The 17,845-nt window shown below is 40.4% G+C and overlaps 1 protein-coding gene across 1 annotated transcript in view; it reads left to right on the top strand.

The window, feature by feature from the left end:
- Nucleotides 1-17,845, top strand: part of TG (thyroglobulin) — a 252,528-nt gene that overhangs the window by 91,917 nt on the left and 142,766 nt on the right. The window contains exon 36 of the mRNA XM_055126733.1: nt 12,804-12,866. Coding sequence (XP_054982708.1) covers nt 12,804-12,866 — 63 coding nt within the window. The remainder of the gene's footprint in view (nt 1-12,803; nt 12,867-17,845) is intronic.

The raw sequence follows: 17,845 nt of genomic DNA, 5'->3' as shown, positions 1-17,845 counted from the left end.
AACACAGGTCATGTGTTGTTTTAATTGCTGGGTTTCTTCTGAATACTCACACAACTGTTTATCTATGTCGGTAGATATCATTTCCTCCAATGGTGGTGAGAAATATGTAACAAAGTTGGAGTCACTTGACCCAAACCATATAGTGAATAAGAAATAGAGTCAGAGTACAGATAAAGATATGATGACTCCAAACGTTATTCTTTGTTTTTCCTGTTTGATTCCTGGCATGTATCCAATATCCAATAACTGACAAGTACAAAAATGTCTAGGCAGTATATTCAAAAAGTAAATATGAACCCCACGACTTTCTCTCGCCACCTGAGTTCAGTGGTCTTGGCAGTTTCTCCCACCCTAGGGCAGCCATGGATGGGCAAAGATCCATTTTGATGCCAGGGTAGCTCACAGCTTGCCCTGGATCCATCCAATCCCTCTTTGGGACACTGCTTTTGGGGTGCTAGACAGTAATTGCAACTGAGGCTTAAGTTGAGAAAACAGATGCCCAGGAGTGAATATTATTCAGAGTCAATTAACTCCAAGTTACAAAAATATGGCATTAACTGTCTTCCTGGGTCTATACAGAAAGGACATTTGTCTGAAGTAAACTATGCGGAAGGACATAAGAGAAGGAGAAAAGCAATATTTACAAACTAAAAGATTATTGAGGAATTTGACTTTACAATTTACAGAGTCTGATTAGGGGGGAAAGGTGAAAGACCGGTTGGGGAAGCAAAGCACAGGGAAGGAAGTTATAGATAAACACAGAGGAATGGGAGTGTCTCAGGAGCACTGTGATAAGCCTAAGCCTCCTGTGGCAAGGGAGACAGGATATACCAATGTTATCCTAAAATGTTTAGAGCTATATTCGAATAAATAAAGGAATGGGAGTGCCTCAGGTACATTGTGATAGGTGTAACCCAATAGCTCAACTCCCTGTAGCATGGGAGAATGGACATACCAACGTTAATTGTTTAAATTGCTTAAACCTAAATGTTTAGAGCTATATTCCAACACTAGGCTGCTAGTTTGACTGGATTTCTTCCAAGGGAACCAACTAAGAAACAATTGACTGATAAATTAGGAACAAATAATAGGTTAATAAACTATATAAATCTTACCATGCCTCTTTTTTTTTCTTATTTACATTTTTAATTAGTGAATCACCGTGAGGGTACAGTTACAGATTTATATATTTTCGTGCTCGTGTTTCCCTCATACAATGTTCAAGAACCCATCCCTTCACCAGTGCCCATTCTCCACCACCCAGTATCCCTCCCACCCCCCAATCCGTTCTCCCCCAACCCCACCCTGCCTCTGTGGCAGGGTATTCCCTTTTGTTCTCTCTCTGGAATTAGGTGCTGTGGTTTGCAATAGGGGTGTTGAGTGGCCATTGTGTTCAGTCTCTAGTCTACTTTCAGCACGAATTACCCTTCCCATGTGTGGTCTCCAACCACATTTTGCTTGGTGTTCCCTTCTCTATCTGAGCTGCCTTTTCCCCAGAATATGAGGCCAGCTTCCAAGCCATGGAGTCAACTTCCTGGTACTTATTTTTACTATTCTTGGGTGCTAGTGTCCTAGCATAGTGTCCTCTGTTATTTTATATTCTACAGATGAGTGCAATCTTTCTATGTCTGTCCCTCTCTTTCTGACTCATTTCACTTAGCACACTTAGCATGATACTTTCCATGTTGATGCACTTATATGCAAAGTTCATGACTTCATTTTTTTCCTAACAGCTGCATAGTATTCCATTGTATAGATGTACCAAAGTTTCTTCAACCAGTCATGTGTTCTAGGACACTCGGTTTTTTTCAGATTCTGGCTATTGTAAACAGTGCTGCGATGAACATATAAGTGCAGATGTCATTTTGACTATACTCTTTTGCTTCTCTAGGATATAGTCCCAGCAGTGGTATTGCTGGGTCAAATGGGAGCTCAATTTCTAATCTTTTGAGAAGCGTCCATATTGTTTTCCAAAAGGGCTGAACCAGTCAGCATTCTCACCAGCAGTGTAGAAGGGTCCCTTTCTCCCCACATCCTCTCCAACAGCGGTTGCTTTTGTTCTTTTGGATGTGTGCTAGTCTCTGTGGTGTGAGGTGGTATCTCATGGTTGTTTTGATCTGCATCTTCCTGATAATTAGTGATGTAAGGCAGTTTTTAATCTGCCTTTTGGCTATTCGTAGCTCTTCCTTGGGAAAGTTTCTGTTCATTTCTTCGCCCCATTTTCTGATGGGGTTGGATGTTTTCTTCTTGTAGAGTTCAACCAGTGCCTTATATACCCTTGATATCAACCCCTTATCTGATGGGTATTGGGTGAATATCCTTTCCCATTCTGTAGATTGTCTTGTATTCTGGTCACTGTATCTTTTGTGGTGCAGAAGCTTTTTAGTTTAATTTGTTTATTTCTGTTTCCACTTGGTTGGTCAGTTGCATGTCATCTTTGAAGATACCTTTATCTTCAATATCGTGGAAGGTTTTGCCAACTTTGTCTTCAATGTACCTTATGGCTTGTGGACTGATGTTGAGGTCTTTAATCAATTTTGATCTGACTTTTGTACATGGTGATAGATGGAGATCTGAGTCCATTTTGTTGCATATAGCTGTCCAGTTTTGCCAGCACAATTTGTTAAACATGCTTTCCTTGCTCCACTTCACATTTCTTGCTCCCTTATCAAAGATTAGATGATCATACATTTAGGGTTGTGTGTAGGGATATTCCACCCTGTTCCATTGGTCTGCGGCTCTGCCTTTGTTCCAGTACCATGCTGTTTTAATTGTTACTGCTTTGTAGTAAAGTTTAAGGTTGGGGAGGGTGATGCCTCCCATCGTCTTTTTCCCAAGAATTGTTTTAGCAATATGTGGGCATCTGTTGTTCCATATGAATTTTAGGATTGTTTGATCCATTTCTTTGAAGAATGTCCTGGGGATCCTTATAGAGATCTCATTGAATCTGTATAATGCTTTGGGGAGTATTGCCATTTTGACAATGTTGATTCTCCCTATCCATGAACCATTTCCTCATGTCCTCTTTTATTTCATGGAGTAGCGTTTTATAGTTTTCTTTGTAGAGGTCTTTTACTTCCTTGATTAAGCTGATTCTGAGGTACTTGATTTTGCATTGTGAATGGAATTGCTTTTTTCATGTCCCTTTCCTCTGTCTCATTGTTTGCATATAGAAAGGCCATGGATTTTTGGGTATTGATTTTATTGCCTACAACTTTACTGTATAAGTCTATTGTTTCTAAGAGTTTCTTAGTAGAGGCTTTAGGCTTCTCTAGATAAAATATTATATCATCTGCGTTTAGTGAGAGTTTGATTTCTTCCTTTCCTATCTGGATGCCCTTAGTCTCTTTTTCTTGCCTAACAGCTATCACAAGTACTTCCAGTACTATATTGAACAGAAGTGGTGAGAGTGGGCATCCTTGTCTTGTGCCTGATCTTAGAGGAAAGGCCCTTAGTTTTTCCCCATTGAGGATAATGCTTGCCATAGGCTTGTGGTAGATAGCTTTGACTATCTTGAGGAAAGTTCCTCCAAAACCCATTTTGGTGAGGGTTTTCATCATGAACGGATGTTGGATCTTGTCAAATGCTTTCTCTGCATCTATTGATATGATCATATGGTTTTTATCTTTACTTTTGTTGATATGATGGATTATGTTGATTGATTTCTGAATGTTCAACTATCCTTGCATCCCTGGGATGAATCCCACTTGGTCATGGTGTATGATCTTTTTGATGAGTTGTTGAATCCTATTTGCTAATATTTTGTTGAGGATCTTAGCATCAGTGTTCATCAGGGATATTGGTCTATAATTTTTTTTGTTAGTGGTGTCTTTGTTTGCTTTTGGTATTAGAGAGATGTGTGCTTCATAGAAACTATTTGGGAGAGTTCCTGTTTTTTCAATTTCCTGGAAAATCTTGAGGAGAACTGGCAACAAGTCTTCTTTAAATGTTTGGAAGAATTTGCCAGTGAATCCATCTGGACCTGGGCTTCTGTTTTTGGAGAGATTTTTGATTACAGTTTCAATTTCCTTGATATTAATGGGCCTATTCAGGTATTCCAAGTCTTCTTGGTTCAGTCTTGGGAGATGATAGGAATCAAGGAATTCATGCATTTTTTTTTTTAGATTCTCTTGTTTCTTTGCATACAGACTTTCAAAGTAGTCTCTGATGATCTTTTGAATCTCAATGGTTTCTGTTGTGATGTCCCACTTTTCATTTCTGATTCGGTTTATTAGGGTTCTCTCTCTCTCTTTCTTTGTGAGTCTTGCTAGTGATTTGTCAACCTAGTTTACTTCCTCAAAGAACCAGCTCTTGGTTTCATTGACCTTTTGGATTGTTTTCTGGGTTTCCATGTCATTAATTTCTGCTCTAATTTTTATTATTTCTTTCCTTTGGTCTGGTTTGGGTTCCTTTTTCTGGTCCTTTTCTAAGGCCTTGAGCTGTGAAGTCAAGCTATCTATGTAGGCCCTTTCTTCCTTCCTAAGGAATGCTTGCAGAGCTATAAATTTTCCCCTTAACACAGCTTTAGCTGCATCCCATAGGTTTTGGTAGCTCACGTCTTCATTCTCATTTGTTTTTGAGGTATCTCTTGATTTCTTCTTTGATTTCCTTCCTGACCCACTCATTGTTCAACAATGAGCTGTTTAATTTCCAGGTGTTTGTTTTGATTCTTTGCGTTTGAGTGTGATTAGTTTCTATCTTCAGTGCATTGTGGTCTGAGAACATAGTTGATACAATTTCTATTTTTCTGATTTTATTGAGGTATGTTTTGTGACCCAGTACATGGTCTATTTTGGAAAATATTCCATGTGCACTGGAAAAGAATGTGTATTCTTTCTTTTTGGGGTGTAAATCCCTGTATAGATCTACTAGGCCTCTCCTACTTCTTCCTTCAGAGTCAGTGTTTCCTTGCTGAGTTTTGTTCTTGTCGATCTATCCAGAGGTGATAAGGCAGTGTTGAAGTCTCCAACTACTATTGTGCTGTTAGCGATGTCCTCCTTAAAGTGTTAGGAGTTGTTTTAAGTTTTTAGCTCATCTCTCATTAGATGCATATACGTTTAAGTAACCATGCCTCTTATCTCAACACCATGTGTAACCTGTGAGATCTGAGATGTATTGATATATGCCCCTTATTCATGAATCTGTTAATCCCTGAGGCATCTCTGGGCCTCGGGAATGATTTTTGAAGTAAATTATTTGTAGTTTGAATTGAATTGTCCCTAATGTCTTCAATGAATATTCTTTAGTTGGTTAGAAATCCCTCTGTTGACCTTTAGTTGAACATCTTGAATTATTTTAAGGTTTTTATTAGGATTGTATGATGAAGTAGCCTCAGTGACTTTCAGAGCATTACAGATCTGGCATAATATGGCAAGGAAAAAAATATTTAGTGTGTTTCTTTTTATCTGACTTGAGAGGTCACTAGCTTGTTAAAGCTTAAGTTCTATGGGTCACTCTGGGGACCCAGGAATTTTGATTAGAACTAAATGGAAGATAACTGAAATCCAGAAGGTGAGCTAGCACATCGAACATTGATGAACTTCATACATGCTCTGAATCTCTGGAGTTACAAATCCAGGCTCTGCTCATGTAGTCTCAAAGTGAGACTGACTGAACAGTAATCCCTTTACAAGCAAGATGGTATCAGAATTTTACAACTGCTATTAGAAGAGGACACAGGTAGGTCTAGGGAGGTCAAGTCATGTGCTCAAGAACACGTGGTAAAGTAATGGCAGAATTGAGACAAGTTCTTTATGACTCTACATCTCCACCACTGAGGCTGATTTGTATTAATAAGTGACCACTAGATAGGTATTGGAACGCTTTATGATCGAAACCTAATCATGAACAGCTTTCTAAGGGTCTATCTCTCTATCTCACTGTAATTCAATAATAAAATGTTTTTAAAAATGAGTAACCTCCAGGCACTTCTAAGGAGATTGAAAATAAATAATTCTTGTACTAGATGACTCACATCTGAGACTACCTCTAGTCTGAATTGAGTATCTATACTGGGTCATACTCTGCTGAGCACCAGCAAATATGAGATCAACAGGGCAGTCTATTTTTTTTTCTGAGCTGCTCACATCTCAGTGACAAAATCATGGATGTGCTTAATTAATTACAATGCAGACAGCTCAGTCCTAGCCACTCATCCAAAAAGTGCTGTAGGAACATGGAAGCAATAATAGATTTTGCTTTTGAGTTGTGAAAATTCATTATTGAAAGGGTCCTTCAACCTTCCTTTGTGTTTTAGAGGAAAACCTGCTGTAGAGACTCCAGTCCATTTGATCTACCCAGGATTTCATGCTTGTGTTGCCTATTTTCAGTGTTTGGGGGTCACTGTCACTGTCATCCTGTTGCTCATCTATTTGTTGGAGTGGGCACCAGTAACATCTCTCATTGAGAGACTTATTTTTACTGATTTTGGCATATCCAATATGCACCAGTAGCTTGCCAGGCTCTGCCTGGCGGGCTCAATACTCTTGGTAGCTTGCCGGGCTCTCCAAGAGGGGCAGAGGAATCGAACTCAGGTCGGCCGCATGAAAGGCGAATGCCCAACCGCTGTGCTATCGCTCCAGCCCAGTGTTTGGGGGTATAGGGAAAAATTAAAAATACTGAAATGGAATCTAACTCTCATGAGGCCTAAATGAAAAAGAACAGTGTTAATCCTGTGATTCGTGACCATTCTGGTGTGAGTGGTTTTGTATTACGAAAGAATACAAGCATTAAGGCTGCTTGATTCAGGGTTTTGGTCACCTGCTATATGAACCAGGTTCTCATTCGGTTTTCTCCCTTTGTTTAATCTGTATCAGAATGGATGGTGGGCTATGTTGTCAGACTTTGTGCATGATGTTCTGCTGATACCCAGCAGAGGAAATAAATCTTACTCATATGGACTGGTTTAACAAGCAAGATTACACTCCCATTCAGGTTATGAAGACCCACACAGAATCATCTTTTGATATTCATGTTAGATTTTGAGTGAAAGTAGGCTAGCTGGATTCTGAACAGTATTTTGGTTCCATATTATGTTTTATGTTGTAGACAAAACCACACCAGTTTATGTTGGAAAACGCTAGCACACGCGCAGACATTGTCACTGGTTTTGTCCCCATTCTTATCTTTGTATCAGGCAGTCTGATACATAATCATAAAAATGCTCACGAAGTCAAAAAGCCTGCACAGACTGGATGCAGGAGTCCTGAGACTTAAAGACAGCCAGGATCTAGGATCCTAATCTCTTCTTCAGCATTGAAGAGAGGAGACAGGAGACAGGCACTTTACAAAAGAAACTACAGGAAAAATTTCCCTATAAAACTTTGCTCTCACTTCAAATCCATGGCTTGATGGTTTAGAGCTTTGGCATCTTTATTGTGTCATCACCACAGACCCAGGTTTGGAGGAAAATGCAAAAAGCGAAACACTAGGTCTCAATTCTGAAGAGCTGCCATAGAGAACAGGGAAAGGAAGTGGTATTTATTAAGCTGCTACTATGTGCAGAAAGTATAGAAATTCCTGTCTGCAAAGGGTGTAACCTGGCTGGGTAGACATATAGGAGAGAAAGGACCTTTTAATTTTATTTTTAAATAATTAAAAATGAATTAAAGATCTGTGATTTACAAAGTTATTGATAGTTGACTTTTAGGCACATAATATTTCAACACCAATCTCATCATCAGCGTAGTGTCAACTTCCCTCCACCAGTGTTTCCATAGTCCTTCCCCAACCCCAACCCTTGCCCGATCCCCTGCCTGTCAACTTGACAGGCACATTACAAAGTTCCAGTGGTTGCAGCTTAGATCTCACGTTTCTACTGTTGTTGAGCCTGTGTTTTGAATATAAGGCTATACCACTCGGCCATATAAGAACCTTCTATATACCAAGGACAGTGCTTAGCACTTTTGTCTCTGTACTCACATGTTCTTATTTTACATTACTACTACTCCTCAGAAGATGCTTATTCTCTCTGAAGTCAGCGAACTGCAGAGAACAGTGCTTTGTGGCATTTCTGTCAAATCCCTAGGTGCTTCTGAGGCATGAAAGCGTAGCATGTGAGTTGTTCCACAAGGGCTTATGCCTAACTGACTTCAAGGAAAAGCTAGCAGTAGATGAAAGAGAGAGGGATGGAGTGCGGCTACTTCAAAGGGATTGCAGTTGGAGGAGACTAGGTCATGCTACATCCCTAGCTATCTACACAAGAATAGTTATAATACAACTTTATACACTGTGTTCACCAAGGGCCAAAGCTGAATCTCCCAGAGTATAGGAGGGAAAAGTCACAAACCTAGAGCAGTGAGTACTGAGGAGGGAACCACAGAAAACCCATTCTCATGTGCTTTTTGACTTTGCTGTCTGCAAGCCATCAGAAAGTTACATGTGTCTCTATACAGAACTGAGAGACTTAGACTGAGCCATTCTGAATGCAAATCAGGTTGTTTGAAGTGCCTTCCTGGCAGTAGAGCCCAGAGAGGAAGTGTTCTTGACATTCTGAGTAGGAGCACAGGGGGACAAGACTGCTCTGTGGCCAAGCACTGCCTCTGAGCCAGGGCTTCCTGGAAGGGAAGGTTTCTGTGGCAAGGGCACCTCTGCTCTTTGAAGACTAGGGCAGCAGCTCTCTGCAGCTGTGTGCGGTTGCAAGTGGGGCAGGGTCTTTGGTTTGTTTATAAAGGCAAATGTGGTTTCTATTAAAAAAAATCCATAGCAGTTTCACAGCTCCTCTCTTTTGCTAAGCAAATGCTCTTGGACTCCCTAGCACTTCTAGATGTGGGAACATAAGCTGGAAAGGAAATGACAAGCTCCCCTAATTATGTTTCTCTGAGACTCACATAGAAACTACTACGTGCAGTAGAGTTTTCAGTAGAACCCATGTCTCATCACCTCTGCATCATGGCTCCTGGTAGGAAATAAACTCAGAGTTAGCTCTTGAAACTAAGTGCTCTTCTACAAGAAACTTATTAGTGAATACCCAAATGGCCTTGTGAGTAAGGATCTATGCTCTCCTGTGCTCGCAAAATAAAGTGTGTATGTGTGTGTGTGTGTGTGTGTGTGTGTGTGTGTGTGTGTGTGTGTAAAAAGTGGGGAGACTGATTTGTAGGGGTTACCTATTCCATGATGATTCTATTGTAGGGTTACCTATTTCATGATATTCCATGTGATCCCATTACAATCACACTTTGGTCAGTTTCAAGCTGCCTCCCTGAGGTCACTGAATTGACCTTGAACTGGAATTGGACTTGATTTGGACTTGAATTGATAGTACTTGGAAAGGAAACAAAGAGTTAGTATTCATTTGTTTAACATTTGTGAGTGAGCTAAGCAACTCACCTATGGTGACTTAGGAAGAGACTTTTCACAGTAGGAAGCTCCCCCAGGGCAGGTTAGTTCTCCCAGGGACTCAGATTGTTGTTTTCAATGCCCCAGAGGCAGAGGAATTGAGAAGCTTCAGACTTCAGGTATTTCTGTGCAATGAATTGACATCCTGCCAATTCCTTTCTAAGGACTCGAGAACTAATTGTTCCTATAGGAGACATGGATAATCAAGCAGAAATGTATACATTCTCTTTTGGGGGGAAGTGCTCAGGAATTCTTCCAGTGGATGCATGACAGTCACCTAACCCTTCTCATGATGTGTTTTCTGGTTTTTTGGTTTTTTTTTTTTTTTTTTTTTAGAATAGGGTAAATGTTTCCTTTTGCAAAGTAAGTTGGCTTTGAAGTTTGAGATATATTTTTCAGTAGTTTAATTACTGGGTTCAAGGCTAAAATGAACTAATTGATGTCCTTGATCTAGAATGTCAAATTGCTCTCTGAAGACAGTGGAGATTCTGAGGACTTTTATTCCAAGAATCACGTCCTTCCATTTAAATGTTGACAAATGCTAAGCTAGTTCAGTTGGCATATAAGAACATGGCAGGCCATTATTAGTAAAGCTGAGGGTTGTAGAAGGAGCTCACAGATTCTGGATGGCAGAAACCTTAGCTCAGTGATTCTTAATGTGGGTCTCTGAGTCAGAAAGATCAGAAGCACAGGGGTGTATATTCTCCGGGCACTTAGGGGGAGTCCTGGCAGCTCTCCCTCTCGCCGGGTTCGTGGGCTAGGGCCGCTCCCCCACCTATGGCACCCCAGGCCATGGACAGACAAAGGAGGAAACGAGGGTGAGGGTCAAAACGGTTGGTGGTCAGTTGTCATTAATTCCACTCTCCCCGCGCGCCTGTTTCACTCTCACTGACCCCCTTTTCTAGTCTCACACTGCCCCTCATTTCCGTCTCCTCCTGTCTCTCCCACTCATCTCTCCGCACTCCATCTCACAGCCTGGGCTCTCTCTCTTCAAGCGCCTGCTCCTGTATTCTTCTACATTCCCTTTCCTCTGCCCCCCTTACTAATCTATCCGCAATCCATCTTGCTGCCCTGCTCTCTCTATCATTTCTCTCCAACTCTCTAGTCTCTCCACAACTCCCCAGCATTGGGGTAGACACTAGACCCAGTCTGGTAGCAAAATTAACATAAGAAAGCCCTTCCTTTGCTCACTCCTTTGCTCAGGGACAAAATACCACTTAAGGTGTTTTTCTCCTTTCCTCAGCCCAATAACTTAATTAACATCTTAATTAACATCTTAATTCTACTTCTTCATATTAGTTATTTTGTATGGACACAGTAAGAGATAGATTGAGCTTGTAGGGTGGCTCTCCTGGGAACATTGTAGTCTGAACACAAACTCAGACTACAGTGCTCAGGCTGGATTAATCTTTCCTAACCCTAGCAGGGTCAGAATCTAGTTATTGCTTTTTGGATCATGATAGCACTTATTCATGAACATGCTCTTAACTTATAGTTAAGCATTATGGCACTTTGGCCAGGCCCATTTCGATGCCATTTCGTAGCACATAGCTCACAGCTTGCCCTGTCCTTTGTCGGGATCCTGCTTTGGGAATGCTAGGAAGTAAGGGAAACTAAGGCTTAATTCAAGAGAACCGATGTCCAGGAGGTGAATATCATTCAGAGTCAATTAACTCCCAAGTAATTAAAGCATAGCATTAACTGTCTTCCTGGGTCCACACAAAAAAGACATTGCTCTGAATTAACTATGCAAAGGACTTAAGGAGAGGAGAAAAGCAATATTTACAAGTCAACAGAGCACAAAAAAAGAAATTATAAATAAACACAAAGGAATAGGAGCACTGTGATGGGATTAACCCAGTAAATCTAAGCAAGTCAGAAAGGACAAACCAATGTTATTCTTCGCATGGGAACTTGTTAGAAATGCCACATTTCAGGCCTCATCCAGGCCTGCTTAATCAGGCACCTTGGGCTCAGGGCCGATTTAAGTGTGTGTCCTCCAGGTCGTCCAGAAGATTCCAGCGTTTGGGAAATAGAACCATAGAATTTTGACTGGAAATGGGTGCTTCTGAGAAGATGGAACCACAGGTTGTTCCAGAATTCAGACAGATTGGCTCATGGCTGATTGACAAATGTGAAGTCAGGAGAGGAGACGTAGGAAACACAAGCAAGAATTTTCAGGATTAGAATAGGACAGGACTCTGACGTGAATCTTTTAATGGTTGTAGACCAGACAAGAGACAGTAACAAATGTGTGTCTTTGAGAAAGGTCAATATATGAATGAATAATGACCAACAGTTACTGAGTGCTTTCCGCATGTGCAAAGCTTTACTGGTACCAACTCAACTAAACCCCACAATCTTCTCATAGGTAATGTTTTTTTTTTTTTTTTTTTTTTTTGCTTTTTGGGTCACACCCAGCGATGCTCAGGGGTTACTCCTGGCTTTGCACTCAGGAACTACTCCTGGCGGTGCTTGGGGGACCATATGGGATGCCGGGGATCGAACCCGGGTCGGCCGCGTGCAAGGCAAACGCCCTACCCGCTGTGCTATCGCTCCGGCCCCTCATAGGTAATGTTTTAACCCCCATTTTGTGGACAAGTAAACTAAGTGGTAATAATAAACTCTCAAGATTACACACAAGGTGACAAGTCTTCCCTCAACTTCTAAATTTGCTATGTAACAGCTAAGCAAAGAGGGAGCTTCTCAGTGGGTTACTGGAAGAAATGAGTGCTAAAGCATTGGAGATTCTAATTTACTAAGTAAGGGAAGGGAAGAAGTATGTAGAATATACAGGTTACCCTTTGCCATGTATAGATTCTCATTGATTTTTGCATTATCTTCACTTTCCAAAGCAGGAATTGGGTCTCAAAGTCAGGTAACATTTCACTCTGCACTAAGTGGCACTGAAAGATTGTAGCTCTGTTCTATATGTGCTTTAAAGCCTGGACTCTGTTCCCCTGTAGGCTGCCATTAATAGCTGCCATTTGATAAGCTTGGCCCTTATGCCTGGCATTACATTATCTCCTGCAATCTTCATAGCACATCTCTAGGTAGATTGTATTATCCCATTGCACAAAAGTGAAAATTGAGACCCTAAAGAGTTTAAATTTCACAGACTCAATGACTAATGGCAAAGGCTTTAGGGTTGTTCACCACATGTCTCTGGAGTATGATAGAATTGCATGTCCCAGCTAACCCAACCTCACCCCTGGTTAAGACACTGCTCACCTGAAGTGGACATGTGGTACAAGACAGAGGTGACCGTTGTGATTGTTTCTTGTCTCTGAGATCGTAAATTATTTGTCATCATAACCCCACCCGTTAGTCCAGGGGATTAGTCTGACTCTCAATTTTAAGTTCATTATCACCAAGTTGCTTATTTGTTACTCTTATTAATATTTTCAAAAGTCAATGATATTGAAGGATAAACAAAAGCTAAATGGTTGCCTTTTTCTTCTCTACAGTTGTTCAAAATAATGTGCCCAGTTTTTGCCCGTCAGTGGTTCTGCCTTCCCTTACAGATAAAGGTAAGTTTGAAATTTTTAAATTTCTCTGATGAGAGCACCTCCTTCCCTTTCTCTGCCTCCTGTTTCTTGTAACTTATCCAGTGATTTTTGCTCAAATGGAAATTCATATTCATTTATACATCCAATTGTACCCATGCATTAATGAGGCAAATACTGATCATAGACTCATTTTAAAAGTAGGAAAAAATCTGTAGCCATTGACTGACTAAATAATGCACCTCATTGGAAACAGAGTGGGAGGTAGTTTAGTTCTCCCAATTTGCATTGTAAAGTCAAGTTATTACTAGAACTGTACAGTTCTGGGGCAAGGTCAATGATAGTGGTATCTGTGGCCCAGAGGTAAAATAAGTCAGCTTTTTATTAATGCTGATACAAAAGTGTTAGGACTCACAGTCGCCAGCACACTGGGAGACCAGTGACATATCAGGATGACCACTGGCTATGTCAGGGGGCCACATCCAGATGTAGACTGCCATCTGCTGCAGTGTATCCCACCCGGCCCCTCCTTTATGTGTCGCTTCTGGTACTGCGACAGCAAGAAAGGCAGGGAGGGGTAGAGGGAGGCTCTGGACAGGAGTGGGGAGGAAGACATCCGTGAGCCTGGGCCTGTGCCTGTCTGCATTTCTGTTTGTGCCTTCTCCAAGTCACAGAGTGAGAGTCTTTTTAAAAAAAAATTATTTATTTTTTAAATTAGTGAGTCACTGTGAGGGTACAGTTACAAATTTACCCATTTTCATGATTGTGTTTCCCTCATACATTGTTCAAGAACCCATCCCTCCACCAGTGTCCATTCTCCACCACCAATGAATCCAGTATCCCTCCCACCCTCCAATCCCGTCCCCCCACCCCACCCTGCCTCTGTAGCAGGGTATTCCATTTTGTTCTCTCTCTTCTTTTGGGTGTTTTGGTTTGTGATAGGGGTATTGAGTGGCCATTATGTTCAGTCTCTAATCTACTTTCAGCACACATCTCCCTCCCCGCGCGGGACCTCCAACCACATTTTACTTGGTGTTCCCTTCTTTATCCGGGCTGCCTTTCCCCCAGCATGTGAGGCCAGCTTTCAACACATGGAGCCAACCTCCTGGTATTAAATACTATTATTCTTCGGTGTTAGTCTCCTACTCTGTTATTTTATATTCCACAGATGAGTGCAATCTTTCTATGTCTGTCCCTCTCTTTCTGACTCATTTCACTTAGCATGATACTTTCCATGTTGATCCACTTATATGCAAAGTTCATGACTTCATCTTTTCTAACAGCTGCATAGTATTCCATTGTATAGAGTGAGAGTCTTGACCTGAATTCTGGACACTGCTCAGCTAGAAGTCCAAGTGACGTTATGTCTGAGAGATTCTTGATATCTTTCCTAGTTGAAGAAACAGTATATAGTTGTGTTGGGTGGATGCATTAAATGTCAAGGCTTTATTGTGCCAGAAAGTTGGTACAAGGGTTAAGTTGCTTGCCTTGCAAGAAGCAGTTCGACCCCTGGCACACTCTATATGATCCCCCAAATACTACGAGGAATTTACTCAGTTAACACAGAGCCAGGAGTAAACCTTGATCATAGTCATAGTCAGGTGTGAGGCAAAACTAGAACAAATATTTGAAAATCAATGTTGAAACTGCCCAAAAGTATAAATAATGTCAGTTAACATTATCATCAGCTTATTTCTCTCAGTTCAAAAAGATAATTTCTGAAATCATTATATGTATATAAGTATGATAATTTATATTTTACATTTTTCCTGTACAAATAATTTAGAAATGTAATTTATGTATTTCAAATTCCATTAAAATGATCAGTTATATTTAAAATGTATGGACTATGTGTGTTTATATACATATGTGAAATATAAAACTATACCCCTGAAATGCAATGATATCATCGAGCAATGACTAATCAGCAATTTTCTTAAATTAGTACTTAAAAACAAAGTTACTGAGTGTGGCCAGATCTGCCAGAAGTGCCTCGGATTGCAATGAATAACTCTGTACCTTCCAATGTCAAACCAGAAGCAAAAACTTTGCTAGGATTCTAAGAGAATTCACAGAAGTAACTTCCAGAAGTGGCCCCGATAAGCTCATCCCTGCCCATATAATTGCCAAAGTGAAGGGTCTGGCAATTTTGTCTGTGACTAAAGCTGAGTTTCTGGTAACTGCCAGAGGAGAGGGATTGGATTGGCTTGGCTTGTCTTCCAGAATAAAAGTGATCTGCACCCTCAGCCATCGGGATTGCCAGGCTTGGTGGAGGATTTGAAATAGGAATTAAGGTGTCAGATTTGGTCATTTTGAATTACAACAGAAAAGTAGAAGATTTTGCAAAGGGCAGCAACCTGACTCTTGGAGGCAATTTCACTGTGGCTGTTGGGCCCTTTGGAAGTAATTTAGAGGAAATGTTGCCCTCAGAAACTCTATGAGGTTTTCTTCTCGTAGAGTTCAACCAGTGCCTTGAATATCTTTGACATATTAACCCCTTGATATTAACCCCTTATCATAAGGGGACTGGATGCATATCCTTTCCCATTCTGTAGGCTGCCTTTGTATTCTGGTCACTATTTCTTTTGAGGTGCAGAAGCTTCTTAGTTTAAGATAGTCCCATTTGTTGATCTCTTGCTTGGTCAGTGGCATTTTATCTTTGAGGATACCTTTAGTTGCAATGTTGTGGAGGGTTTTGCCAACCTTTTCTTCAGTGTACCTTCTGGATTCTGGTCTTATGTTGAGATCTTTAATTCATTTGGATCTGACTTTTGTGCATGGTGTTAGGTAGAGTTCTGAGCCCTCTTTTTTATTTGCATGTAGCTCTCCAGTTTTACCACCACCTATTTCCTTTTTATGAGGTGGGGGGAGTTTGCTCATTTCTAACAGTAGAACAAAGTTCGATTAACATGGTTCAGTTGTCTCTAAATAAATGTTCAAAATGCAAACAAATAAACAAACAAACAACAAAATTACCTGACTGTGAGAATGCGGTTCCCTGGGGAACACACAGAGTACTGGCAATGTCCTACCCTTTGCAGAAATCAGGATTTCTTGTGGGCCCCAGTTTTCAACCCCATGTTTACCTTCCATAGTACCTCCTGCTTCTTGAGCTTCTTAGAGTATCTGTAGAAGAGATGAGTCACAATCATGCTCAGCTCTGTGGATCTATGCAGTGTCAGTCAGTCTACCTACTGTTTCTGTGGCCATATTCTTCTCTCCTTTTCATCACCGAAGCATTTACTCAAATCTCTTACCTACTTTTTGATCATTCCCATAATTCCTATTTTTATTCTTGTAGACCTGTATTTTATAATTCCTTTGCATCATTTTGTAGGGGCTTGTGGAGGGAGAAAAGAGAAAAGTATATTGCATTTAATTAATAGCAGTGGTATATTATTTTAGGAAACTCTTCATTGTTTAATAACTTCAATTTGTGAGTGTTGTGTTAAGCCTTCAAGCATAACAGAAATCTCTAGAGACAGGTCCTCTTTTATTTTTTGTTAATTATAAAAAAGGCTGGAGTGATAGCACAGTGGGTAGGGCGTTTGCCTTGCATGCAGTGCAGCTGATAGGTTCGATTCTTCTGTCCCTCTCCGAGAGCCCGGCAAGCTATTGAGAGTATCCTGCCCACACAGCAGAGCCTGGCAAGCTAACTGTGGCTTATTCTGTATGCCAAAAACTGTAACAAGTCTCAAAATGGAGACGTTACTGGTGCCCGCTTGAGCAAATTGATGAACAATGGGATGACAGTGCTACCTACAGTGCAGTGCTAGTTATAAAAAAATCCAAAGATGCAGTTTTTTTGGTTTGTTATTGTTTAAAATGCAGAAATTTAGGAATAAAAATGTTATGTTGAAGTTATGTTATATCACAACCAAGTGATTTTTTTAATAATCTGTTTGATCTAAAATACCTCTCTACATGTACATTTATTGCATTATAAATACATTTCTTATTTGTTATGTATCTCTCTTATGCAGGAATTTATACTTGCATAGGTTCTTTTATTTACATTTTTATCTAAGTTGCTACTCACATAAGAGTCACAATATCACTGTATCACTGTATCACTGTCATCCCGTTGCTCATCAATTTGCTTGTGCGGGTACCAGTAATGTCTCCATTGTGAGACATGTTGTTACTGTTTTGGGCATATCGAATATGCCACAGGGAGCTTGACAGGCACTGCCTTGCGGGCTCTATGCTCTCCGTATCTTGCCAGGCTCTTCAAGAGGGGTGGATGAATTGAACACGGGTTGGCCATGTGCAAGACAAATGCCCTACCGCTATGCTATCACTCCAGTCCAAAATGATCAGTATATCAGAATTTTTTCGTATCACTCTTTAGTGTTTAGATGACTAATGAAAATCCGTATTATTAGTGCTTGTCTGTCGATAATCAAAGCCTAATGTTTCATTCCATGAGCAAAACAAGTTTAAGCAAGACAAAGTTATGGTCACTCACCAAAGGGAAGATGAAAGTTTGAAAGCCAGTTGTTTGTTTTCACAAAGAACATTCCTGGATTTTTATATGAAGGAAAACAATACAATAATTTTTACTGGAATGGCTTGTACTCACAAAAATAATATAACATAGGTAAAATAATAAGATGACATTCAATAAAACTCATTATCATTCCCCTTTTATTTGAAGGCGGTCAACTTTGAAAAGAGAAACAGGCAGAGAGAGCAGTGTCAATAACAATTGTCATCATCCTCCAAGTAGACATACTGTGGTTCACTAATTCCTACTTTCGGGTATTTCATTCTTCACAGCGACTCTTCATCAGGTGTGAGCACCAGTGAGTTTCTGAGTTAGTGCTTGCCAACATCTACATTATTCCCTGGGGCACATTCTACAAAGTAAAATTATTGGGTTCAAAAACTTGATCTTTTTAATATTCCATATTAATTTCTTTATATTGGCAAGTTAGTTTCAAGCAGTTGTGCCTAGTTGCATACTTACTAGCAGTGAATTACTGTCTTTTCATTCTTAAGTA

The sequence above is a fragment of the Sorex araneus genome, chromosome 2 (assembly GCF_027595985.1).
Source record: "Sorex araneus isolate mSorAra2 chromosome 2, mSorAra2.pri, whole genome shotgun sequence".
NCBI classification, from domain to species: domain Eukaryota; kingdom Metazoa; phylum Chordata; class Mammalia; order Eulipotyphla; family Soricidae; genus Sorex; species Sorex araneus.
The sequence above is the reverse complement of the archived record's forward strand: the minus strand, read 5'-3'. Positions and strand labels throughout refer to the sequence as shown.